General features: G+C 58.2%; 1 protein-coding gene across 3 annotated transcripts; it reads right to left on the bottom strand.

Moving 5' to 3' along the window:
* Positions 1-134: 134 nt before the first annotated feature.
* MMP15 (matrix metallopeptidase 15) lies at positions 135-27191 on the bottom strand. Of its 3 annotated transcripts, none has more exons than XM_073307370.1 (10): positions 26590-27191; positions 13653-13801; positions 12945-13019; positions 11260-11567; positions 10196-10357; positions 9023-9264; positions 8528-8666; positions 7436-7586; positions 6273-6388; positions 135-4840 (listed from the first exon to the last, which is right to left on the bottom strand). In XM_073307370.1, exons 1-10 carry the CDS (start codon positions 26749-26751, stop codon positions 4350-4352), a joined length of 1995 nt encoding a protein of 664 aa, XP_073163471.1. In that variant the 5' UTR covers positions 26752-27191; the 3' UTR covers positions 135-4349. The 3 variants fall into 3 exon arrangements, with proteins under 3 accessions (XP_073163471.1, XP_073163470.1, XP_073163472.1); XM_073307369.1 differs by having other exon boundaries at positions 12897-13019; XM_073307371.1 differs by lacking the exon at positions 12945-13019.

A 27191-nucleotide genomic window follows, 5' to 3' on the forward strand; every position in this document is an offset into this window, starting at 1 on the left:
CCAGGGCAGAGGGGTGCAGCAAGAGGCAAGTGAGTGGAACTGCAGCAAACTGCTCCTGGGCTAAATGGACTCATGCTAAGGGCAGGCCGGGGAGGGGGCCGGGGCAGGGGACGCACGAGACAGCGGCCCACGGCTGGTTTGGTAGGATTTATTGTGTAGCAGTTAAACATGACCAGCATGGACATTAAAAAAAAAACCAAACACACGTGCACACACGAGAGAGAGACACAGACAGACACCACAAGGGATAGGGCAGGGCCTGGCGGGATGTCACCATGAGCCCCCATGCCCGTGGGACACGGCCTCTCGCGCTACTGCCGGGGCCCCAGTTCCCCGCCACACCTGCCGGCACAGAGCCGAGGTGTTCAGGGTTAGTTACCCTCCGATCCGGTCCCCTTCCCCCGTGCTGACGGGGGCATGGACGAGATGCGGGGACAGAGAGTGACATGGGGTGGGGAGAGCCGTCAGGCCACAGGAACAGCCCCTCTCAGAGGCAGCCTACCTAGGGAATGGGGGGGCTCACTACCTCAAGCGTTGGTGCCCTGCTAGGGAGCCTCAGGCTCACATTCAGTGGGGCCTGGTGGAGCTGAGGCCCAGATCCTGGAAGTTAGGCACCTAAATTCCTCTGAGGCTCAGGGCCTGAGAGCCTTGGGAACCTAACCCCGGCCTGCCTTGCTAGCACTGCGTGACTGAGCTAGACGTCGCTCTGGGGCCCTTCCGGAGCAGGGGTCGGCGTGGAGGGGCCCAGCAGCCTCACGCCATGGTGAGCTCACCCCTGCAGGGTCCCATCAGCAGGGTCAGCGAGGTGAAAGGCTCCCCTGGGGCACATGCACTGGGGGGGACGCTGCTCCGGGGGAGCCGAGCCGCCTCCAGGAAGGCAGGGCGTGGAGTCCTGCCTCCAGGCAGAGCGAAGGGGCAGCTGGGCTCTGGGCCAGCCCTGGCCCAAAATGCACTTTCTCCAGCGCACACCTGTGCGCTTAAAAATGGAACAATTTTCCGTTCATTAAAGCCAAGGGTTCTGCGAGTGCCTGGCCCCGGCCCAGCTCCAGCTTCCAGATGGGCTCGAAGAGGGGAATGGCTTTGGCTGATCAACGCTGGGAACGCTCCAACTGGGAAAGACAAGCGGCTGGAACCAACAAAGGGCTTTTTCCAGACAAAGGTGACCACATGGTCGCTGACGGGGAAGCTGGGAGCCCGGGCTTTCCCATGGAGGGGGGTAGGTGGAGGGGAACTGAGCAAGGACTGCTCTAGGGATCCAAGCTCCTGGGGACTCCAGCGATACTTCCCCCCACCCCCCGATCCTGAGGGCTGAGAACAATCTCACCCGGCAGCTCCATGTCCTGGGAGAAATGCCTGCCTTTGCAATATCATCTGAGGTGCCCACAGGGGAGCAGCACCCTGGGGCGACAGAGAGCAAGTGGTTCCGCTGACTGATCCTCAGCGGGTCTAAACTGGCATCGCTCCACTGAAGCCAACAGGGCTTTACTGGTTTACACCAACTGGGGATCTACTCCATTGACTTCAGTGACGCCACATCCATTTACGCCAGCGGAGGCTCTCATCCAAGTCAATGGAGAGACGCTGATTTCCAGCCAGTGAGGAGCTGGCTCTTAATCTTTAGCCCAAGCTGCCAATTCATCCCTGTAGCAAACCCCGATCCCCTCCGCCTAGACGCAACCCATTCGCCTGTGCAAAGCTGCCACGGAAATGGCCTAGCCCAGACACAAATGTTACTTGCTGATCCTTGACCATGATAACAAAACCACCACTATTTTACTCAACCATGAAAAAAGGCAGATTTGGCCAGGCCGGTTCTGGCCCAGAGTACAGGCATCAGGGACCCACTGGAAATCCCACCCGTTTCTCCACCTTGCGCCCATCAGCAGTGCTGGGACAATTTCCCCATGCAGGGGAAAGCCAGCACGTCTGGTGCAAGAATGGAGGAGCGGGCAGGATCTGCAGAGCGGGTGCTGCCCTCCAGATCAGCAGAAAGGCGAGAAGGTCTCAGCTGCACCCACTGGGGTTGGGTGTTCAGAGCCCCCTTGTTCCTGATACGCAACCTTTCCTGGTGGATCCCAGCTCTCCAGGAAGAGATGTTCCTGATAAGGCCACAACCTCTAGTCGAATTCAGTGGTGCAGTTACAAGGAACCTGTAGTGTCTGCTAATCTGGGGTTTGCCAGGCTGCTGACCAAACTGGGAAGGCATCTCTCCTGGCTTGCTGCCCCATCTCCAGAGACTGAAGAGCTCTGCAATGGCCAGAGCTTTGTTCCACCCAAGCTGCAAGCCCGTGTCTGGCTGGCCCTCGGCTCCCACAAACGCTTTTATTTGGTAGAGTTTCTAAGCTGCACATCCCCCCCTGCACCCCCGCCCAGAGCGGCTCGCCCCCCGAGCATGGCGCTCTCAGGCGAGAGCACCGGTGGGGCTCTGATCACCCACACTGCTCTGGGGCAGTGGGGGCTGGGCGGCGGAGCTTGCTGCTTTCCCAGCCCCATTTCCCACAGGCCCCGGAGGCTGTGGTTTGTTTCGGAAGTGGGTGTGCGGGGGAGAAGGAAGCGGATGAAAAGCAGCTACATGGTGACTTCCATCGTAAGAGCCTCTTCCCAATGGACGGAGGCCCTGATGGGAACCAAACAGCGTCACGCTGGGGCTGGGAGAAAGCTCAGGCCCTCGGCTCCTGGCCAGCCTTCCCAGGGCAGGTTCCAAAGACCTCTGCTATCTTTAGGCTCCTTACCCCCCTTGTTTCCCAGCTGCAAACAGTTAAACAGGAAATAAATGCAGTGATGTCACCTCCACCCCATCTGCCTGGGCCAGAAAGCCCAGCTCAGCACGCCTCGGAAACCAACCAGTGCCTGGATACTCAGCAGCAGCTGCCAGAACCGGGCTTCTCTGGCACCTTCAGCTCTGCCAATACCCTGCAGCCCCCCCTGCTATTCCAGTTCTGGGCTCCCATCCAGCCCAGCCAATGCCCCTCCGTCCTGCCCTGCAGCCCCCTCAGCTACTCTAGCCACAGGGCCCCACCTAAACAGATGTATAATCCTGGTCAGTCCACGTTAAAAATCCTTGCTAGACACAAGGCTGAGGCCGTTAAACTCATGTCACCTGTGACCTGAGCCAGGATTGGAATCCAGTTCTCCAGCTGGTATGTGCACCCTCACTACCCCACTGCCCTCCCCTTTCTGGAGCTTGGCATTGAAAAGCAGGGGAAAGCCGATGTCCACAGCCCAAGGGTGGCCATGGGCAGCAGCTCCTGGAAGAGGCCATCTCCCCTGGGCCCTGCCGCCAGCGCGCTGCTTGTGGGGAAAACCTGCTACTAGATGTTCAAACCAGGCGAGTGAGAAGAGGGGCTGGGGATATGGCACCCCACTCCCCCAGGGCAGTGCACTGAGTGGCTGGCCCACCCGATCCGGGGAGGAGCAGGGCTGCGAAGACCACTGACGCGAGGAGACGGGGAGGGGAGCTGCGGGGGCTCTCCCTGAAACAGACATCGGAGCCACACCGCCTCGGATGAGCCAAGGAGCCAGCTGGGAAAAGGCTTCCCTTCGCTCGGGCTGGAGGACGTATCCCCCCTGGGAATGACCAGACCAGGGGTGAACCACCCAGACCAGGATCCCCTCCCGCTGCTCCATGGGCCCAGCCAGGACGCAGCACAGAGGGGCACAGACAACACAAGCACGACGTGTGGATGGGCCCCAAAGGGAAACATCCAGGAGGGCTGAGTCCTGGGGGAAGAGCCGAGCTGAAGAAGCATTTCGAGTTCTGCCCCTCCGGGACTGCGGCTGGCTGCCGAGCCAAGAACACAGCCGAGGGAGGTGGCGCCTGAGGACGGGGGGAGACCCCCATGGCCCAGGAGGGCCATAAGGGAAACCCACCCAGCCGTCCCCTCCCATGGGCGGCTCGGTGCTTGGAGCCCATGTGCTTCTGTGAAGCAGAGATGGGGGCCCCCAGCAAACGGCTGATCCCCGGGCCAGCCCTGTAATGACGAGAGATCGGGGCTGCAGAGCACGGAAATGGTCTCCCTCGCCCAGCGGGAACACTGGGAGCAACCCCCCTCTCCCCCAGCAGGGAGGGGGCCATAGGCGGCCTTGATCCAGGCACGGGAAGGGCAGGGGGTGGCTGTTGGCACGGAGGAGGAGGAGTCTGTGCTGGGGTGTCTCCTACATGCTCGAGGGGGAAGCAGGCCTGGCCGAGCGCATTCAACTCAATGTGCAAAATCTTGGTGTAAGGTAGTCTGGGAAAGGCTCTGGGGGCTTCGTCTTCTCAAGCTTCTTTGTTAGCACCATGGTGGTGGGAGAGGAGGATCGGGGGGTGGGTGGGGCTCAGGATGGGCGGGGGGGGTGGTGGTCCAGGATCAGACCCACTCCTGCAAGGAGCGTTTGCAGTAGAGCAGCATCCGAGGGGCCCCCTTCCTGTGCATCTGGATGATGGCGTAGATGAGGCCCAGAACGCAAAGCAGCAGCACCAGGGGCACCATCACCATGACGATGCTCATGGTCCGCGTGTACTTGTCTATCTGCACCACGATGTCCACGTCGTTGCCCCGGGTGGGGCCGCCGTAGTCCTCCTCCTCCTCCTCCTCCTCCTCCTGCTCCTCTCGGTCGCCGGGGCGTGCTTCGGCCTCCCCTTCGTCCCCCTCCCGGTCATCGCCTGTGCCCCTGCCGTCCGGGTTGAAGGGAGGTCTGTCCACGTCAGGCCATCGGTGCCCGGGGTCGGGGTCCGGCACCAGTGCCTCGTGGCAGCCCATGAAGTCCCGCAGGATGGACTTGGGGTACCCCGGCTCGGTCTTCAACCGCTCGTTGTCGAACTTCCAGTACTTGGTGCCTTTGTAGAAATACGTGTACGCTGGAAGGGAGCCAATGAGAATAGGTTAGCGCCACCTGATCCGCTAACCACTCAGCCACACCCCAGAAACACCCTCTCTGCTACCCCACCCTGCCTTGCCCTCTCATCTGGTATTCTGCTTGCTGCCACATTTGATCAGCCCACTTGTCTGGTATCCTCGCCTCTGGTGGTAGCCAATAACTGATGCTTCAGAGCAAGGAGAATAAAGCCGGTGATAATGCACCTGGCTAATTGTGCAATGCTGAAGGATGTGCTTTGAGGGGGGTTTCCTTCCTGACCCTTGCAGTGATGGGCTGATGCCCTGAAGCATGAGAGTCAATTTCTCCTAGTGCAAATATAATTGATCATTTAATTACTCAGCACCCTCCTTTTTAAAACCCAGTCCCAGGAGCTGACCCTATCAGTCCCTGGATCCAGAATCCCACTACATGCTGTATGAACGAGCACTTTGTTCGCAACATCCTGCTGGGAGTCTGTTCCCCGCCAGGGACAAACAATTCCCTTTGCTTTAGCACTGCCCCGGGGGAGCTTAGTGACTCAGCGCCCTGCTGAACAGAACAGAAGATGGGCATTAGGCAGAGCCAGCGACCAGGAAACAGAGCAGAGGAAATTGGACTTCCTGTAACTCCAAACGAGGCGCTCTGCTGGGGTGAGAGAACAAGTCCCGTGCCCTCTGCAAGCTCAGGGGATGACACCAGTCTCCATTCCCGCACCCGCTGCACCCAGCTCAGTGCAATGTTGCTGCTACGGTGACCCTTTGGTACCAGGAGCCAGGTAACCCTTGGGGAGCCAGGTGTATAACAGGCAGCAGCCAGGCCAAAAAGCAGCAGCCCCAGCGCGAACACAGGGAAAGGAGTCAGAAGCACAAAGGCCAAGAGGCCGACGCGGGATCAAGGGCAAGCAGAAGACTGCAATCTGCCGTGGGTTCCACAGGAGGATTGGGTGGGCAGTTGAACAAGCTCATCAGCTGCTTCTCAAAGCCTTAGAGAGCCGGGGGCGGGGGGGGGGAACCAATAATAATACAAAACAGGGCAGAGAGAGAGGGAAGAGGGGGCAGGGTACAGAGACAAGGAACTGACCAAGTTCTCAGAGTGGCCTGTGCCCATCTGGTTCCCACGCCCTTGCCAGAAGGGGGTGATGCCGAGGGGCTAGGAGGTTAGAGATACAGAGATGAAAGGGACTCTCCCTGCTTTGCTCACTGTAATCTTTGCACCCAAAATTGCAACACCCCCCCCCGCTTCTGAAAGAGCCATAAGGGGCAGTGATCATTGTTATCCTTGGAGTGCCCACGCCAGATCGTCAGCTGTGGGTCTGCCCCGCCGAGTCTAATCCAGGAGCTGGTGGGCAGTGCTGAGTGATTTCCCTGCTGGCGAGGGGGTTCCTACAGAGGGGGTAGCTGGCTCCCGCAGGAGGGCTCTAGCATCTCACTCACAGGCATCTGAGCTCAGGAAGGCCCCCTTGGGCGTGGCAGGGATTCCCACCCACACGGTGATCAGCTTCGGGTAGCCGGGATCCGCGGAGTGGGTCTCCTCCTTAAAGCGCCAGTACCTGCAGAAGAGATGCCCCTGTGAGCAGATGGCACCCAGGCAGCTCAAAGGTGTCCGCCCCCCGCCCTGCAGCCCCCCTGCCCGAAAGGGGTCCGGTAGGCTGGAGCACGGCTAGGGCAGCGCCGTCCCTAGCTTAGAACCAGCAGGGGGCGTCCCGCCTGCTTAGATCGCAGGAAGCGCGGGGAGGAGGGGGGATACTCCTGCCGGCCCCCCCATCCCCGTCCAACCAGATGCCGACACGGAAGGAGTAGGAGCATCACCCTCATTTCACGGGGAGGGGAAACTGAGGCACAGAGCTAGGCAGTGCCTTGCCAAAGTCAGTGGCAGAACTGGGACTAGAACCCAGCCTCCCAGACCCGTGCGTCAGCCGCAATGCCCTAAGATCGCTGGATCCTGCCCACAGCGAGCAGGTTGGAGCGGCACACAGATACCCCCCCACCACAGGTTTGAGTCCCGCAGTGCTGCGGGATAGGGAGATGCTGGGGGACTGGCGGGGGGGTCAGCAGCAGAGGGAGCCGTGATGCGGCAACACCTCCCGCTTTCACTCTGTCTTCCCGGAGGGCAAAGGCAAGGACGGGTTTCTGAGGCTTGTCTTTAAAACTCTCCCCTCCCATTTCCTGTTTCCCACCCCGGCTCCAACATCCCCCTTCCCCTGCAGGTAGCTTGGGGAAGGGCTGCCACCCCAGGTGAAGGGGAGGAGGCAGCTGGGGCCCAGGGCCCATGCCCAGAGAAATTCACAGGGCTGCAGAAAAGTCTCTCGGGAGAAGTGGCAGAAGGGTCAGTGCTTGGGAGGGTACATGCGGGGCTGGGAGGAGCAGGATGATAAACAACACTCAGTGCATCCCATCGGGGGTGCCCCCCATTGTCCCCATGTGACAGATGGAGAAACTGAGGCACAGAGCGTGGTCCAAGGATGCCCAGTGGCAGAGCTGGAAATAGAAGCCAGGAGTCCCCACAGCCAGGCCCCTGCTCTGACCCCTAGACCACGGGAAGCCCTACCCTCCCGCATGGCCCATTGGCGCCCCCCACTCAAGCTGGGCCAACCCACCTGTCCCCACGGAAGAAGAAGGTGTGTCCTGTGGGCTCCCACCAGATGGCAGTGTCGATCCTGTCGTAGGGGATGCCCTGCCCGTAGCTGGTGAGGGGCTGCGGGTACCCGGGCTCCAGGTTTGCCTCTCGGAAGAGCCAGTACCGATCCCCTGGGAAAGGAAGGGGAAGCTGAGATGGTGGGAGGGCCATGGACCACGTGGCATGCAGGAGACAAGTCACCCCACCCAGCCCAGCACGCTGGAGCCCAAGGGCCCTCCTGGCCAGGCACCTGGGACCATGTGCTGCTATGGTGCCGAGAAACCACTTGGGCTAAGCTCAGCGCCCGCGTCCCAGCACCCGGCCTCGTTCTCCCTCTGAGATGCAGCCTCTCTCAGCAGTCGCACCCCTGCTGGGCACCATCCCCCTGCTGAACTGCCGACCCCCCCGGGCTCCTCCTCACCCAGCCGGGGCCAAAGCTCCGCCAGGCTGAGCTGGGCGCTGTCCCCATGCCCTGAGCCTTTGCCCCGGCATTGGCTGCGCTGTGTGGGAGCGCAGGGCTGGGATAGCAGGGGGCAGGAGCTGTGGGTCAGCACTGGTGGCACTGGCTGAGGGGGCGGGGAGGGGAGCCTGGGGCTGGGATAGCAGGGGGCAGGGGCTGTGGGGCACTGGCCGAGGGGGTGGGGAGCCCAGGGCTGGGACAGAAGGGGCCAGGCGATGTGGGTCAGGACTGAGGGGCACTGGCCGAGGGGGTGGGGAGTCCAGGGCTGGAATGCAGGAGGCAGGGCTGTGGGGCACTGGCCGAGGGGGTGGGGAGTCCAGGGCTGGGACAGAAGGGGCCAGGGGATGTGGGTCAGGACTGAGGGGCACAGGGCAAGGGGGAGGGGAGCCCAGGGCTGGGATAGCAGGGGACCTGAGATGTGGGGGAGGACTGAGGGGCACTGGCCGAGAGGGTGGGAGCCCAGGCCTGGGACAGCAGGGAGCAGGCGCTGTGGGGCAGGACTAAGGGGCACTGGCCAGGGGGTGGGGTCTGCCCAGCTCTGGGAGCAGTGATCGCTCCCTCTCTCCAGCTCTGCATTCCAAGAAAGCCCCTGCCCCTCCCTCGGTCTCTCACCTTTGAAGAACACGAACTTGCCGTCCTGCCTCTCGTAGGCGGCGTCGATGTCCCCGGGGAGGCCCCTCCAGAAGTGCCCGATGGGCATGGGGTAGTTGTCCAGCACCCGGTTATGGCGAACCCTCCAGAACCATCGGCCCTTTAAGACAGGAGGCCACCAGGCTTGATGCTCAGCACAGTCCAGGGAAACAGCCTGCCCAGCCCATGCGAGTGGGGAGCCAGGCCCCGGGCTCGGCTGAGCAGCACGATTCACTCGTAGGGCTGGTTGGGACGGCCCGGGGCAGGTCTCCTCACCTCCATCCTCCGCAGGCCGAGGGCAGAGGAGCACAGTGGGGTGCAGACCCAGGGGAGGGGAGCTCAGGCAGCTGGGGAAGGGGGCAGCAGGGGGGCAAGTGGCCCGCCAGCGCCTGGTCCCATAACCAGACACTGGGAAGGGACGGGGGAATGGAGGGAGGAGGGAGGCACAGGGGAGGATGGAGAAACGGTGCTTGGTACCTTAAACACAAACATTTCCCCGCGCAGCACAGCCACGGTGTCGAACTCCCCATCACAGATGTTGGGCCCGTACTGGTCGGGCCGGTCGGTGGTTCTGGGCCGGTCCGGGTTGCCTGGTTTCGGGGGCCGATCTGGTTTACCGGGGGGAGGTGGCTTGGGGGGTCTGTGGTCTGGCTTTCCGGGGCCGCGGGGAGTCACCGTAGGGAGGGGCCGGGTGGGCTGGGGCTGCCCATCAGGGGCACCTGGGAAAGAGGAGGGGGCAGTGAGAAATCACTCCCAAATGTCTAACCCGGCTGGGCAGGGCTGGACAGGACCAGCTGTGTTGGTACAAATCTGCAGGCACCTGGGCCTCACCATACCGTGCCCCCAACTTTGTGGGCTACATGGAGTCAGTGGGGTGAGATCTCGACACTCATGACTCCAAAAGGACAGGCCCCTGCCACTACGGCTACAGGGGAATCGCTCTCAGCAGTACAGGGCCTATGACACAACCCGAGCAGGGCAGGGTACCCGCTAGACAGGGTAGTGCCTAGATTTTATTGTGACTGGGGACCGATGTTCCCCACATGTTACAGCTGTGTGCCTGGAAACACCCCCGGCTTGGGGGCGGAATGACAAATAATTAACTCCTTACTGTCTGGTGCGAAAGGGACAGAGCAGCATTTCTCTGTCTCCCTAGCCCCTCTGCCAGCTCCCGGACTCCAGTCCAGTTCCCAAAGGGCAAGGACAGGCAATGCTGGGCAAGAAGCCCCAACCCCATGCTCCACGCCCATGGCGATGTCCTCCCTACAGCTACCCTCTCGGTAGGGTGCGACAGGAGTCTGGAGCGAGGGGAAGGGACCCGGGCCATGGGGGACAGCCACTTCCAGGCAGATACCGGGAGGCTGCTCTGGACGGCTCGAGCCGTAGAGCAGGTTCTGGGGATCCAGGGGCAAGTCTGAGGAAGGGGCGGAGGGGCACCTGCCTCATTGCCTGGATCCATGCTGCGCAGAAAACCAGTGGCTCAGCAGCAACGAAGGGGTTAACAGCAGCAGCTTAAGGTTAATGCTTTGCTGAGGGGAAGGGACTTTGATCCTGCCTGTCACTACTTCCCAACACACACACCTGGGCTGGGCTGGCCAAGCTCCACCCGCCCTGCCCAGCCCCCATGCCTGAGCCTGGGACCCCACTCACCGTACAGCTGCTGGATGCCCTTGAGGTCATCCTCGGGCAGCTGGAAGTTCTCCGTGTCCATCCACTGGTAGAAGGGGGCCATGATGGCGCTGGGATTGCTGGAGTGCTCCAGCCCCAGCGAGTGCCCCAGCTCGTGGATGGCCACCAGGAAAAGATTGTTGCCTGGAAGGGAGAAATGCGCTGTCAGACGCAGACGGGAGCCAAGCGGCGAGCTCAGGGACTGCCCCCAGCAGGGTGGAGAGACCCCAAGACACCCACCAACCCTGGGTCTCCTGCAGCCCACTACCCAAGGGATTAGCAATCATTTCCTTTCCCCCCAGGCCTCCCTGTGCCAAGCGCGGGGCTCTTTGTCCATGATCTAGGCCAGCCAGTACCTCTCCCATGGTTCTCCCTGACCATGCGCCAGAGGGGGCTGTGTTTGGGATCACGACAACTCACCATGCCAAGTCAACTCACGCTGGACAGTGTACCCAACGCATTGGCAACCCCTTCAGCCTTCAACTCATGCTGCGTCGCGCCCACGCCGGGGGGCAAGAGACAGCTGCCTCCTGCCTTGCCAGCCATGGTCCCACCAGAGTAAAACTCAACTCGGCCTTAACTATAGCTGCTAGAGCCAGAAGGGACTGCTGTGATCATCCAGCCTGCCTCCTGCAGAATGCAGGCCAGAGAACCCTACCCAGTGAGTCCAGACTCAAGCCCATAACTCATGGTTGAGCTAGAGCAGGTCTTTTAGGCATATATCCCACCTTGAATTAAAGACTTCAACTGATGGAGAATCCACGACCCTTCTAGGTACACTGTTCCAATGGCTAATTACCTTCACTTAAAAACTTGCCCCTTATTCCAGCCTGACAGTATCTAGCTTCAGCTTCTTGTTATGCCTTTTCCAGCTCGGTTAAAGAGATGGTTACTGCTGGAAATCTCTTCCCCATGTACGCACTTGTAGCCCACAGTGATCTCTTAACCTTCTGGATTCCACCTGGGACTCACCCTCCCCACACTAAGTCCCTTTCCCCCCTCTCCGCCCCAGTCACCAGCCTTCCCAAGGTGCCAGCCAGTCTCACCAGACACGTCGGTGTTCTCCAGTGTCCAGGGCTCGTCCGAGTCAAAGTGCGTGTCCCCTCCCATCCCGGGGCCAGGGAAATATGCATGGGCCAGGAAGCCCCCCACGCCGTCGAAGGGGGAGCTGTCTCCGTGGAAACCGGAGGCGAAGAGCACCATGATGTCGGCCTCCTTCCTCCTCTTGTGCCTAATGTCATCGTAGGGGACCTCTTGGAAGACAAGGGGTGTTGCCTGCTCCCACACCCGGAAGGCTCGGCGAATGGCCTCGTACGAGTGGTACCACCCCAGCTTATCCGTGTAGTTCTGGATGCTGGAGGCACAAAACCAGGGGTTGGGGGGTGAGTGAGCGTGGGATTGCTTGTGAGGCATGAGAAACTGGGACAGGAGAAGGACCAGACAAGTTAGTTTCACTTTGGTTTCAGGTCAGTTTTGCTCTCTGGCACTAACCCCATGCAACAACATCTGGGCTGCGAACCCTGCAGGGGGAAAGCTCACATCCCACCCAAAAATGGTTTCACGGGGCATTACTCATGTATTAGAACATATTATAATCCAAACCTTTCTCCAGCAGGGACTGATGCCAGGATCTCCAGCTCCAATGCGCAGACCTAGCTAAGCACTGGGGGCCGGAGCCTGCTTCCACTGACGTCAATGGCAAATGTCCCATTGGCTTCAGTGGGGAAGGAGCAAGCCCCCAAATCCCCTGTGCACAGCAGAGGAGCAGGGAGTTCTCTCTGGATCAGCCATACGGGGTAGGGCAGGGGGAGGGACACAGACACTGGGCCAGTGGGTTACATCAAGGTTTATGATACCCTGACTGCTGGGCCCTGCCCTTCCCTAGGGGCTCTCATCTTTGAGTCTTGTTGGTCCCTTGGCAAAGGGCCTGAGGCATCCCTTTACTGCCCCATTTCATTTTACTGCCCCGGGATCTCTTTAACAGCACTGCCCCATGTTTTATAACCATCCTCTCCCGGCTGGGGGGCAGAGGGGGGTGGGAGCCACGCGAGCGGCAGAACCCCATCCCAAGAAGGGGAGCCGATGGCGCTGTTGCAGGGCCAGCCTATGGGCAACCTCCAGCGCGGCCAGCAGAGCTGCATCCACCCCACCCGCCGAGGTGCTTGCCCCGAGGCGAGTTACACACTGCAGAACTCAAGGCCGCTCGTTAGGTAACAGCGGCACGGCACCGGGGCAGGCAGACATGGCAGCTGTTTAGCACCGAGCGCTGAGCCTGGGGTGGGGTGGGGTGGGGTGGGGCTTGTTTTGCAGCAAGGCCCGGACAATGGGCCGTCTGCTGCACGTGCTGTTCAGCTGAAATAATGCCCCAGGTAGACTGATGCGTGGCTGCTGGAGCCCAGCCCCTCTGCAGAGCAGATCCGGTCCCGAGCCCTGCTGCCCCACCCGGGGGTTGTGCCCTGGGCATGACCCTCCTCCGCTCCCTCTGCTGCCCACTAACGACAATGGAATGACACCCTTGTAAAACTAGAGTAAGTGAGGGTCAGACCCCGGGTGACGAGCCGTTTGCCCCTGCTGCATCCCGCATTTGGCCCTAGCAGCCTGGCAGGCCGAGCAGCCTCCGGCGCTGCACGAGCGGGGACGCAGGGCTCTCTAAGCCAAGGCCCAGCGGGCCGAGCGCCGATACCTGAAGGTCAGGTGGGTTTGGCTCCAGCGCCGCCCGGTGAGTGCGTACCGCTTCCGCCGCATGTTGGCTTTGATCTGGACTCCAAACTGATCTGGGACACCGCAGCGGGGCCGCTTCATCCACCTGGGGGAAGCCGAGCACAGCAGCCACCGAGTGAGGACTGAGAGAGTGGGGCTCGTGCTAGGGCTCAGACACCACGTGTCTGGCAGCCTCGCAAGGGAGAACGTGGTGGAGCAGGACCACTGGCTGGGGGGGGGGGCGGGGGGCGGGGGGCGGCTCATCACCCAGCAGGAGACCAGACCCTAGGCTCTGGGAAGCCCAGTGTGAAGCTAGATGTGGGGGGCACCAGACAGGTTCCCAAGTCCCACCCATCTGAGAGTGCCTGGCACTGGGGAGAGTCAGGCGGTGCTTATGGTTGGGGAGATGAAAGGGTGTGGGGAGCTGGGGGCCCTTTGGGGTTGTAACGGGAGGAGGACAGCTCTGTCTCCTCCATAATGACAGGTGAAGTGAGCTGTAGCTCACGAAAGCTCATGCTCAAATAAATTGGTTAGTCTCTAAGGTGCCACAAGTACTCCTTTTCTTTCTGTCTCCTCCATCGCCCTCCTCCAGCACCCTGGGGCCCTGTGCTGCTGCCTTCGGCTGGCCCTCCCACCCCGACCTGCCGGATTGTCCAGCCAGTGTCTCCTGGGAGCGTCCCAAGGCCCGGGCGGGAGGGGAGTGGCAGGGAGTTAACTCCTCCCCCTTTCACACGCTTACAGCTTGGTCTCCTCGTCCAGGACACCCGTCACCGTGATCCCATAGAACCTCTGCATCTCGGAGAGCGCGGAGGCCAGGATCTGCGCCGAGCGCATGGTGGACATCTGCCGGCTGGACTGCGGGAGGTAGCCGTAGAGCCGGAGCCAGGCCTGCAAAGGAGGCATGAGGGTCACATACTGAGCCTTCCCCGTGCCCACGATCTGGGGCACCTGGCTGGCACAGTGGGCTGGGGAGAAAATGGCAAACCTTCCACCTCCAGTGCAGGCCTTTACCCTTTACCTTTACCGACCTGGTCTGGAGTCAGGCCATTACCCTGGAGGGGAAAGTCTCCGCAGCCCCGTTCCCAATCTGGCCCATGGGAAACAGCCCCGTCTCCCCCTCTCAGAGTCCCCGTCGTGCCCCTCTACGAAGCAGCAAGGTCTGGCTTTGTGTGCTTACTGCTGGGGTCAAGGTGTCAGGCTCCAAAGGGTCCAGTTTAGCTGGCTACTCCCACGCTGCTGGGACAAGCCTGGGCGCCCCGCTGCTGGGAACTGCTCCCACTTGCCTGTGCTGCCTTCTAGCCACCTGTGGGAGATCCAACCCCCCCCCCCCCCCCCGTGTGAGTAACAAGGGGCAGAGACTAGCTGCAGAACTTAGCATAAGGGGGCCCTCAGCTCACTCAGGGCTGTGAGGTACCAAGGGCATGCAAATAAATAATTCTAGCAATAAGGGGTTGCTGCTTCCCAGACCCCTCCAGAGGCCCAGGATCCTGACTGTCGCTGCTCTGAGCAAAGGACAAATAAGAAGGGAACTGGGCTGTTTACATTCCAGGCCCAGGAGGCTCTGGGGGGCTGTTTACACGCCAGATAATAAGGCTTTGATCTCCCTTCTGTTCTTCCATCCCTTCGCTTTTATTTACCTGCTATTTTTAATCTCCCTTTTGCACACGTGGGTCTGCCAGGTCTCTGGCCAGAACGGATCCCTCCCCAAGCCGAGATCATGTATCCTAGCTTGGGCCACCCTGCTGGACGGTAACAACAACTGGCAACCAACAGGCTTGTCCCAGAGAGGGGGATGCTGCGTATGGGCAGAGAGGGGTGGAAAACCGGGCACTGTGCCAATCACGTGGCCAGGGAGATTCCAGGAAGCAACAGCACATGGGCATCAGCTCGGAGGCGGCATGCTGGCCGGGAATATAGCCCAGGGAGTTGGCATATCCAACTGGAGAAGGGTCATTAGGAGGGAGGCTGGGGAGGTTACTAGCGCTGGTTATTCCTGACCCTTTCCATATCCTTTCACCTTATTGTTTCCTCATTTCTCACTTGGCTCCAAGCCACTCACAAGAAGCCATCTGCAGAGGAGGGAGCGCTGCAAAGCCCTAGCAAGCAACGCCTCGTTAGCCAGGGAACTTCAAAGGTGGCTGCATCCTGAAGAGGCAGATTAACAAGTCAACCCGTGGGTGAGGCAGGAGATAAACCAGGGTTTTATTTTATAGGTGAGCCCGGCAGTTTACATGGCGGGAGGCTGCATAGTCCATGGATCAGGCACTAGCTTGGGAGATCAGAGATTCCCTTGGGGTAGGTCCACACAGCAAAGAAAAACCTGCTGCTGGCCCATGCCAGCGGACTCAGGCTTGGGGACTGGCTGGGGGGCTCTTTCATTGCTGTGTAAACTTCTGGGCTTGGACTGGGGTCCTTGCTCTAGGACCCTGTGCAGTGGGAAGGTCCCAGAGCCCCGCAAGCCCAAGTCAGCTAGCATGGAGCAGCTGTGGAGTTTTCTTTGCTGTGTAGACATACCCTATGTGACCTTGGGCCAGGATTTGCCCAGGAGCTTTGGAAATCTGACCATTGCTTGAGGAGGTGAATTGAAAATCCGGCCCATTAAAGCTTGCTTTTCAGAAGTACCGAAAATCCACCCCCAATGAGGGACACTCACCACCCATGCAAATTACCCCACCCACCATGCTGCCTCAGTTTCCCCAGCAGTACAATGAGGACAGTGATGGCTGCTTTTGTAAAGTGTTTTGGGGTCTATGGGTGGGAAGCAAATCAGAGCCCCTGAGGAGTTCACAGTCCAGGTTAAACTCAGGGGGAAGATGACAGTGGGGGAAAAGGGTATGGAGGACAAGAGGGAGACCTGCCAGTGAAAGTTCGGGAGGGGATTGTTTTCCCACCAGATGCTTCCTGTTAGCTCAGTTTCTTGTGATATACATGTGTGGTAAACGGAGTCAGTGCCTCAGAGATGAAAGGATGGGTATAAAGAAGGCATCAGGGAAGGAGATGGTTTCTTTGTGTGAAATACCTGGCTGCTTGCCTGAAGCAAAATCATTTGAGCTAATTCAGCCAGGGTTCTGTCATTGATCTGATGGTTCCTTAAAAGGGGCTGGGAGGAGAGAGGGTGGAATAAGCCAATTTGCAGAGTCAGCTCTTCCCTGGCCCACTGGGACGGTTTGAGAAGAACTCATTGTTTCCTGCCAGCAATGGACAGCCAGTGCCCAGTGCTGCAAGGGGAGAGCCTCGGGTTCGAGAGTGGCCTCACGCTGCCCAGTGGGACGCAGGGCAGGCACAATGCGTAGCCAGAAGTTCTTTCCTCTAACCTCCCCCTCGTGCGATCGTACAATTCAGTCTCATCCAGCAGTTCAAAGCCTGAAGCTGGGTGCAAACTGAAGCAAATCCACAGCTCGACTTTGGGGCACACGCACACAGGCAGCCAGGCTAGCGAAGGGCCAAGGCCCTGCCTCTTCTGTTCTATGGCTGTTGGAGGACTTGGCTGCCATTTACAGCAACGAGTTGCCCCAGAGAATGTGGCCTTCCAGTGAATCCTCTAAGCCAGGGGGCCCAGCTGATGCAGGGCAGGGTTCCTTGAATACTTCACCAGCTACCAAAGTGATGGGCCCCAAATAAATGCTGCTGAAAGGAGCTGGGAAAGCAGCCATAGACATGGATGAAAGCCCAAACCCACACACTGCAGTCACCAGCTAAGCCCTGCATGTGGAGCCTGAACTCAGGATCTGATGGGGGCCCTTGCCTTTTGGGAGCATTGAGCTTTCGTAGGTGACAAGCCATGAGGGCGCCAGATCCTCACCAGCCCTTACTGCCTCTAGCGGTAAAGCATCTCCACACCAGCACAGACATAGCTACACTTACTGCCTTTCTTGCTACTTGGCTGTGCGAAGGTTTCCAGTGCTCTGACAGTGGACTCCAGTGGGCTCTCAGACACCTGAAAGCTAAGGCTCCTAAGCTCTAGTCCACTGCTGCCCCGGATTCACTGCATGACCATGAGCAAGTCACTTAATCTCGCCGTGCCTCAGTTTCCCCACCTGTATGATGGACCTAACCTCCTGTGTCTGCCTCGGGGAGGTTTGTGAGGCTCGAGTACCCCTTAGGAAGTGCTTTGAAAGCCACAGCTGGAGAGCATAAAGGGCATGGTGTTATTCCTTCAGTGTCCCAGGGGTGGGCTAGATTTCGGGCTGTGTGAAATGAGAAATCTCTCCCTGGAGGGGTGATCCCAGGTGCTTTAGGCATCTCTGTCATGCAGTAAGCACTGGAATGACTGATTAGTAATGGACATCCCGGAGCTGGGGGAGACATTCCCATGTTATCCCGCCCACTCAAGCAGGGTCTGTTGGGATTCAGTGGGGCAGGGTGAGCTGAGGGGTGGGGAGCCGTGGCAGAGCGGTCGTTGCTAACACCCGTTTGAATTGTATTTTCTTGTTGATAAATCTGCTCTTGGCAGAAGAGGCTTTGCGAGCTGGCTTCGACTGTGAATAATTAGCAGGTCACTAGTGAACTAACTAATGAATCTGCACTCCTCAGTGACAGACAGAGAGGGCTCATGAGCCTTGTTTTACATTTGGGGAAACAGACATGGAGATGGGGAATGACTTGCCTATGGATACACAATAAACTCGGGGCAGGCTCTGGCCTAGAATCCAGCTCACTTGACTCCCGGCCTCCTGCTCGAATGAATGTGCTGCACAAAGAATTGCCCCTAGAAGTGACTAAAACCCAGTGTCCACAGTGTGTCACAGGCAAACCCTTGTAGAACTGGATGCCAGTTAGCAAGGCACAGTGATTGACCACAAGCAGGGCAGAGGAATGGGATTGCTGGCTGCCCGCTCCACAATGGCCAATGCCTGCCAGGCGGGGCAACGGCCAGGCGAGTGGACTTGCTGTACTGGATGAGATCATTGGGCTATTGCAGCTGGTTTTCGGGGGCTGGGGAGGAGACAGGAGAAGCTGCAGCTGGTATCACTATCACTGTGAGCATGGTGATGGGAGACGGCCATAGATATAGCTTGGCAGGGAGCCTCTTGCCTAGTTCCTTTCATTCCACTTGCCCCAGCCATTGCCCAGCCAGGCAGGCGTCCCATCCCCCATCCCAGACCTGGCTGGAGCCACCCCAGCACCGAACAGCTTGGCTTCCTTAACATCTCCCTAGCAGAGCTGGACCGGGGGCTGAGAGGCCCTGACCACAATGTGTCTCCCACTGAAGGCACTGTGGGTCCTCACCACTTCTCAGGATCAGGCCCTGACAACATCTCCTCTCTGCTCCATTAGCTGCAGTCACAGTTCCCTGGCAACAGCTCCAAATCAATAATGACTTATGGGCCCTGTCACGCAAAGGATCCCAGAGTGCTTTGTAGCCTCGCTCAAACAAGGGCAGGGTCAGGCCTCTTGGAAACCCCACCCCTGAGCACATGCTGGGGAGAGGTTTTTGGAACCTGTTAAGAGCTGGGATCATGTTTCTTCTTGCACGAGGAAGATACAGCAGCCTGTGTGGTTTGTTTCCTTACACTGATACCAGCCCCGATTAACTCAGAGTGGAGTGACAGATTTTTATTTTTTTTTAATAAATCAATGGATTTGCTAATTGATTAATAGCAATCTGATCTACAGGCACATGGGGTCTATTACAATTTGTATCCAGAGGTTCATGCCGAGATCAGGGCCCCTTTGTGCCAGGTACTGTACATACAGAGAGAGATAGAGAGTCCCGGCTTCCAATTGCAACAGACAAAGGAAAGGCCCATGTTCCCATTTTACTGCACAGACAGTTGAAATGACTTGCCCAAAGGTCACTCAGGCAACACGGGGACAAGCCAAGAATTCAATGCAGTGCTCAAGCCACAAGACCACCTCAAGGGAAACTGTTCCAGTCATCATGGAGTCTGACTGCCTGGGTAGCAACCCAGCCAGCCATGGGGAGGGAGGTGACGTTACCCCACGAGTTGGGACAGGCAATGCTGCAGAATCCAGCTCCCATTCAGCGAACACCTCTGTGTGCTGGGATGCCCTGCCTCCACAGGAGCTCCCTGCAGAGACTTGGACACAGGGCAGGGGCTGCTAGCTGCAAAGGGAAGGGCCTGGCCCCAAGGCTGGTGTCTGCAGAGGGGCTCTCTGGCCTCTTCAAGGCCTGGGAGTTGGGAGGTCCCTTCCCTGCAGGCCTTGCCAATCTCCCCAACACAGCAGCCAGCTGCTCAGGCTACACGCTGGAGCTGGTAAAGGTAACCCCACCCGGCTAACGGAAACACCATCTCACTTGAACACCATGGCCAGGATGTGTAGGACTTGGCTTGGCCCAGAGCCCAGTGGTGGGGGAGGCAGAGACCCGTAGCGCAGGTGTGCTCCACCCCATCATAGGCCTTCGGGGCAGAAAAGCTAAACTTTTGGCTAAGCGACCGGCACACAGAGGGACCATGCTGTTGGCAGGACCCAGATCACCATCAGTTAGATCCATAGCTAAGCAGGCTACTGAAAGCCTGGAGCAGCCGCTGGACAGGTGCCCAGGGGCCCCAAAAGGACTGCAGCTGAGTTAGAGAGCGGGCTCGGAAGCCAGAAGGTCACTTAGTAATCTGCTCCCCACAGCACTGCACCGTGAGACTGGTGCTATACGTCACCTGCTAACCATCACTATGCTAAGGAACATCAGTCCCTCTGGAGTACACTCCTCCTTAGGACTCTTGCGGTATATGGCAGCTGCCTCTTGTCACACCAGGCTCTAGGATGCCTCATTTAACAAAGACCCCTTTGTGATATGGAGCATGTGCTTATACCTGGGGCTTGGGTATTTCTTTAAACACCTGTGGGTTCCCCCACACTCCCTGCGTCCCTGCCAAGGAGGCTCATGCCACCCTTCTAAAAAGATGAAACCTGGAGGTCAAAAGCAAAGCTTCTTAAACAGGACTCTAACCCCGCCCAGGGTCCAGCAGCGTAAGTACTAACTTGCCCCTGAGTGACCCACTACAGCCCTGGGAAGCTAACTAGTCAGGTGAGTCCCCATTCACATTTCGTTTCTTGCAGCCACTAGCTCAGAGCTGGGTCGTACAGCTGTTTGATGAGTCTGCTGAAAGAGCCGAGGAGTGAGTATCCATTGGGCAGATCTTAACAGATCTTCACTCTGTGTGCTTCACAGCTAAATTCTGCCCGGGGTCCTGGATTCAATGGCACGCTGGCGAGGTGGAAATTCTGTGGAAGCTTCATTTATATTCAGTATTGTAGGGTATGAATGAATTAAAATATGAAATTGAATTATATGAATCAATTTCAGGAGCTCCTTGCTTATTTTGAGATTGAAATACAATAAATAGAATGTATCTCCATATTTCAGTTTTTAATGTGCTACAAATTTTTGGATTGATGTGAGGGGATGCTGAGGGGGCTAGCCTCAGGGGTTTTGAGTGCCCAAGGAAGTGTATGAGGCAGTTTGGCTTTGTGGAGGTAAGCTCTTCAGCTGGATGTTTCTACTAAAATGATCACTAGTGAAACAGATCCAATGGTGACACTATCATCACTAGGCTCCAGAGTTAACAATCAGATTGAAATGTTCCAACCTCCCAGAGCTCCTGTTTCAGGCTGACTACAGGCCCAGGCAGACAGCACTTCAGTGGTTTATTTTCCATTTGCATTTTTAAAGTTTCCCCTGTAATTGTGAGGACTAGAAACAGAACAGACTATAAACACTCCTACTCTGGAGCACAATCCTGCAGCGGGTGGCGTATTCCACGACAAAGGATTGCTGAAGTCAGGAGGCCCCAGGGCGGAGCTGTGCCACTGGGGATCTGGATGCCCATTTCCCACCAATTTCCACTGGAAGAGGGGGTCCAATCCCTCAGCTGGTATGGGTGGGCCCACGTTCCTGGATGAGAAAATGCTCACAGTAGGGAGGGGTACAAATGGACTCTGCTGTAAGGCCAGTTAACGTGGGGTCTGGTTCTGAGAGGAGCAGTGCCCTACAGACTCCAATGGGAGTTCAGGTTGGGTACTGCCTCTCTGGGTCAGCCCAGTGGGGTAGGACTTGATTCTCCTGTATTCAGGCTGCCTGCCTCTTATCAAAAGACTCATTACTAACACCTGACTGCTGGGGCAAAATCCAGGCAATGGATCCACTACATTGAATGGCACCCCTGACTTTACACTGCATGTGTATCTGTCACCTGAGGTTCTCAAAGCACTTCACAAATGTGAGTGTTTATCCCCATTTCACAGATGTGGAAAGCAAGGCACAGAAGGGCTTGAGCAACATCCCACAGTAAATCAGTGGCAGGCCTCCTGCTGCCTCATATGCTGCTGTAACCACTAGGTAACCCTGCCTGCCATACACATGGGGATGGGGAGAGTAGCTTTTGCATACATATGAACATTTAAACTCAACCAGGGGGAGGGTTTTTTCCCAGCAGGAGTGTGGATGGTAAAGCCTTCCCTAGGAGATACTGAAATACCAAGGGGAGAAGAGATCAGACTTGGTTTATCTTTTTTGCCCTACGTGGGATATTTTCACCACTGCATCAGTGTAGAAGCAGGAACTTCCCAAGCATGGGAACAACATCCCAGGAACCCCGCAAGGTGATGACAACCCCGTGGAAGGATATGTATTATTATTACCCCAGTCTTTAGCTGCCCGATTGCAGCAGGTGCTGTACATACCCATCGTGAGACGGCCTCTGGCCTGAGGAGCTTACACGCGATCGTAGATAGGACAGATGGGGAAAGGGAGACCCAGAGAAGTGAAGGGACTTGCCCAAGGTCACCCAGCAAGTTACTAGCAAAGCTGGGACTACAGCTCACAATGCTTGACCCCCACTCCCCCACCTTCACCCCTAGAGTGCCATCCTTGCCTTTCAGTTCTCTGAAACGATTGAGCCATGAACATTTCATAGCAAGAAAACTATTACAAACCCCCCCTTGTAAGCACACCCACACGCTAACGTCCAACATTTTACTATGTGCAAGGGCTAGAAGCACTCTAGAGGTTAGTGCAAATACTTGCAAGCCCAGTAAACGTTTCCAAGCAGGGGTCCTGGCCTGATGATCAGGCAGCTCTTTATTATTAGTTTACGTTGTAGCAGAACCAAGGAGCCCCAGGCATGGCTCAAGACCCTCCTGTGTTAGGTCCTGTACTAAAACAACAACAGAGGCAATCCCCTGGTCTCCACTGAGCTTTCTGGCATCCACGGCCTCTTGCTAGATGAGTGAAACCTTCAGTTCACCTGAATCCATCTGACAAAACACACACCCCCTTTTTGATGCTCGCTGTGTCCTGTGAGTGTTATTGAATCTTAGTTTCTAGTAAACTCCCAGTGAAATTCCAGCTGGTTTTCAAGCCAGTCCTAGGAATGAAAGTTTTACAGTCTGCTGCCCCCTGCTGGACATCTTGCTCACTGCGTGCTGTGAACTGCCTTTCGTTGGCTGGAAGCGGATGTAAGGTTAGCAGGTTGCTTGCTTTCTCCTTTTTCTGTAATAGTTTATTTAAGATGTTGTAAAGGGTGGAAATTGAGATGCTCCTTTCATTTGTATTACATGAATTTGCCCACTGGAGCACAGGGGCATGAGTCATAATTGCACAGCGTCGCGATGACGGCGCATGCAAATGACCATGTACTTGTGCAGCTACCTAATTTGCATGTGCAATCACTGCAGTTGTGCATGCTAATTAGACATTTTTATACACGTTTTCAGAAAGCCAGCCCCCCAAAGTAAAGATCATTGGTTATAAACTCCAAAGACAGACACATCCTGCAATGTCCTCTAACCCCACCACAGATCTCCTATTCATCAGCCCTCACTGCACCCAGCTGCTGGGAATACTGGACGGGCCAGGCTCTCCATTCAGCCAAGGTGACCATTTAATCGTGTTCTCAAATGTGGGTTGCTATCTTGCCTGACAGTGGGTCTCCCAAAGTTCCCAGATGGCAGGAGTTTTGTGCCAGAGCCATTGTGGGTGGCACATGGGATCTAGATATTGCTGTGACACTATGGAACATAGTCACGGTCTCTGCAGCGGGGATTGAGGAGGGGAGATGGGCTCACGGTGCCCTTGACCCTTGCCACATTGCCAAGCGCCACAAGGCAGCAGAACTTGGAGTAACACCTTCCCCGTGACATATTGACAGCTGGGATCCTGCCAGCAACAGGAGCTAAGCGAGTCCAACTGGAACCTTCAGGGTTCACAGTGAGTTCAGCCCAAAGGATGGGCAGAGATTTGGCCGATTCCTGGCCAAACCCTCTGAACGTGCACGCGCACACACACACCGGTTAACACTGGATCCTGTCCAGACACCTAAGCATTTAGTGTCCCCACTGTAAGGCCAGGTTCGTGCCCTCTGCATTTCCAGAGTGGGCTGCACGCCCAGGCAGGGTTCAGTGGGAGGAGCCTGCTGGGCGGAGGGTGAAATCCAGCTCGGTAACCCGAGCCCTGTAGGAATTCCCTGCCCTACCCAGCCCCGCTCTGTTACCATCAGGTCAGGGCTTGGCGGCTGGGAGGCAGGAGCCGAGGGAGGGGATGGGGAGCACCGGCCCAGAAGTCTCAGCCAGACCAGCGGGCAGGAGCAGGGGGGAAAAGCAGCATCCAGATGAAACTCGACAGACACAGCTCGTGGGGCGGTGATCTCCCTGCACAGACCCTCATTACACTCCCCACACACGGCTCAAGGGCAGCCTCGAGACAGATGCTCTTCGCAAGGGAAATGGCGATATACACCCATGCGAATCCCCGCCGCCTCACGCGGACCTGGCTTCTGCTTCCTTGGGCTCCTCATCTGCTGCTTTACCCAACCCTGCCAAGCTCGGAGTCTCCCGCTAAAGTAGACGGGGTGGCCTGGTGTTACACAGACGTTGGAGGGTTTTCCTCCCCCAGCCACGCTGCTTCTGAGTGATGGGAGCAAAGTGCCAGGTTGAAGCCCCCTCTGTGCATCCACAGAGCCAGTGCAAGTGTGTCCTGCCACACCCCAGCCCAGCAATTCACCCCCAGCCTGAAAAGCAGGGGGATGGGTCCCCTTTTGGGGCAGGCTATTTCCATTTGCAGGCCCAATCAATCCTCAGCCTCTCAGATGAAACAGCCACCAAGGAGCCAATGTGCTGGGGGACCCCTGGTCATTAGGTACTGGACTGGAATGACGGCACCACCACCTCAGTCACACAGGCCACCGAACCACCGGTCAGCCTCGCCCATCCTTGGCCTGCAGCTGGATGGGAGGAGATCCCCTAGCAGGGAAAGGCTCTGCCTTCCATTCCCCACCCCAGCATGAGCCACCCACTCTCCTTACAGGACCAGTCAGTTGTCATTTAAAAATAAATCACTCGTTTATTTCCTTACTAGCCTTGTGACTGCTGGGGCATACAGCCGACCCCATGTGTCAGCCACGACTTGAACTGTGCCAACATCTCGCTCAACTCTACTGTGTTACTCCATACATCACTCGTTACAAGACTCGAACGGACTTCCCTCCTGCATAAGCCTATAGCCCCATCGGGCTCCCCCTGAACTCAACAGCAAGACACCCACTGGCTGCCACAGTTGTCCTGGTCTCTTTGTTTGAGCCACAGGGTCCAGAATGGAAATGCATCCGCATCAGAGCAACTTAGTGAAAACGTTCTCTGCATCCAGCAGGAGGCACCTGCCTCGTTTCCAGTCGCTGGCTCTGTCAGGCTGTGTCATTTCAGTGCTGGCGGGTAGAGAGCGGAGCTCCTTGGGCAGGGAGAACCTCTCCTGGGGCTTGTGGGGAGGGAGGGCAAGGACTGCACAAGTATAAATAGGGAGCGACACATCCTGTCTGCGCCAACTCTCCTTCACTTGTATTATGTACATGGGGATAATGGAGAAAACAGAACACTGCCCTGCTGACAACCACTGGGCTGCAGTCGTTAACAGAGGCAGCTGCCTCCTTCTCCTGAAGTTCAATCATTTCACCTCCATCCCAACTGGCCAGCCCCTTCCTAGTTCAGTTGTGGTCTCTTCACAGATCCAGCAATGCACTACAGTCCTCATCCACAGCACCCCCTGCTATCCCAGTGCTGGGCCTACGCCAAGACACTACCATGATAAAAGCCAGCTAGCACAAGGGAGGTGGGGGACTTGTTTCCTTTTCATCAACAGCCATGTCCTATTTCACCCAAACACCATCTAGAGACTAAATCCAGGAAGGTGGGTCTGGTTCACAGCCAAATGGCTTCTGTGAAGGCCTATTATAGTATAATTGGTCTCCACCACATGGCACAGATCCTCTCCCGGAGCCCCACCCACACCTCCTCTCCTAACAGCCGGAAGGGGTCCCCAGTGAGCAACAAAGAGCTTCCTCTTCGGGGGGTGGGGGGGGGGGAGAGTATGGCCCACGGCTTCTGTAGCATTCCCAGCCCATACTAGTCAAGGACCTGGTCCCGAAAGGTGCTGAGTGCCTTCCACGCCTACGGAAGCTGGGGTCATCCACCATCTTGCAAGATCAGGTGCCAATGGAGCTAGAGGCGGAGACCACGATGTGACCTCTAGCCTCCTGCAGGGCAGCAGCCAGTGCCCTGGTCTCTCTGCACCTGTACTTGAAGCAGGTTGCATTTTCTTGTGCCAATCAGATCACTCCCAGGGCACGTTCCCCTCGCTCCCCACAGAGGAAGCTACACATGCCCTCGACCTAGCACAGTGCTGCAGCCTCTGGCTTTCCCAAGAGGGAGACCGGGCCAGACAGGAGCCTGGGAAGAGACTGTACACGGCAACTTATGGCTGTTGCAAGTGTGACTGACCAAAGGGGCCACCAGTCAAAAATCACGCAGACGTAATACCGTCCCGTGTGCCCGCGTGTGGATACCTCCTCTAATGGAGACGATAGGATCCAAGTGTGTTGGAACACCACACACAGATATAGAGGGGATCCTCTAACGGAGCCAACCCAGAGCTCGAGAAGGGGCCTGCGACAGATACAATGTCAGGGCAGTACACTGCAGCGCATTGGCCTGGGGGTGTGTAAATTCCCGTGGAACCAAGACCCGGTCAAGCTTGGGGACCTGCACGCTTCTTCATTCAAAGCCACAGGCACTTTTCACAAGTCTACCCCCGCTCCTAAGTCTCTGGCATTGCAGCCCCCATTGACCACTTCAGGCCTGGTGTTGGCCCAGTACTCAGTGACAGGGCTCCGCGGCAGCTCCTCAAGGGAGCAGGGCCAGTTTGCCCCCCCTGCCCGGACCGCCGTGGGGTGCTGGAAAGCGGAGCCGTGCTCTCACACCCTCACGGGTTGCAGAGGGATTTTTTAGTCAGTGGGCAGAGTGAAAGCAACAGGCAGGTTCGAAGCAGAAGTGCAGGCAAATCACCCCACGCCCAGGGAGACAAGCGTGCCTTTATTAAAGCACGGTTCCAGGCGAAGCAAGGGAAGATCCTACTCAGGCTGGGTGCCCAAAGGGCAGGTCTCACGAGGCCCCGGCCCCCCTAGCACTCGCATGGAGAAGCGAGGCTGGGCAGCTGCTGGGCTGTTTTCGCTGGTGAACAATTTCTAGCCATCGATCAGGGAAGAGGCAAAGCCAAGCCACGAGGCCACGGCGAGCTCCCCTCAAGCCTCAAGTGCGCAGCCTGGCAAATCCAGGGTGGCTCCCCCAGCCCGGCCCGAGGCCGGGGAGGTCCTTGGCTGGGCACGGCTGGGCTGCCCCCCGGCAGGCCCCCACGCTCACCCAGGCAAGCGAGACCCACGGGCCCCTACCTCCGCGCTGACTGCTCCATCCTCCGCCGCCTCGCTGCGCCCCACGGAAGCCAGCAGCAGCAGCAGGCTCCAGCCGAGCATCTCGCCACAGCCCGTCGGGTGCAGAGTCCAGCCCCGCAGGCCGGTGGGGCTGGTGGGCTGCAGACGAGCCCTCCCGCCCATGGCGCTGCCGCTTGTCCTGCGCCCCCCGGGGGGCCAAGGTCAGCCTTCTCCCGGCCCCGGCTCGGGGCTGGGCCGCCCCCGACGCTTCTGCCGAGCCCCCGGCCGCCACTGAGCCGGCGGGGGAGCCCGAGACGCCGCAGGGACCCTGCAGCCCGCGGGGCTCGCTCCACCCCGCGCTAGGCTCCCGGGGCCCCGCTGCCTTCCGAGCCTGCCGCTGGGGCTCGCCGGGCGCCCATGGCTCGCGCCGGGCCCGCAGGAAAGTTGCCCGGGGGCCGCCGCCCGCCCGCCGCCTTTGTCTGCTGCGCTCACGCCCCCCGCGCCCGCTCCATGGGGCCGGGCTCCGCCCTGCTGGGCTCCCGGGGCTCGCCGAGGCGCCCCGGGGTGCAGCGCCTGGCGCAGCTCGCTCCTCGCGGCGGCCTTGGCTGGGTGTGCGGCGCGAG

The sequence above is a fragment of the Lepidochelys kempii genome, chromosome 12 (assembly GCF_965140265.1).
Source record: "Lepidochelys kempii isolate rLepKem1 chromosome 12, rLepKem1.hap2, whole genome shotgun sequence".
NCBI lineage: Eukaryota > Metazoa > Chordata > Testudines > Cheloniidae > Lepidochelys > Lepidochelys kempii.

Bases quoted from the DNA above. Each gene is read 5' to 3' on its own strand.
- MMP15 (XM_073307369.1), bottom strand. From the start codon at position 26,751: ATGGGCGGGAGGGCTCGTCTGCAGCCCACCAGCCCCACCGGCCTGCGG. The intron at 8,667-9,022 runs GTACCAAGCACC...CCTGTCTTAAAG, and splicing joins GGGAAATGTTTGTGTTTAAG to GGCCGATGGTTCTGGAGGGT. The intron at 6,389-7,435 runs GTGGGTTGGCCC...TCTCTTCTGCAG, and splicing joins TTCTTCTTCCGTGGGGACAG to GTACTGGCGCTTTAAGGAGG.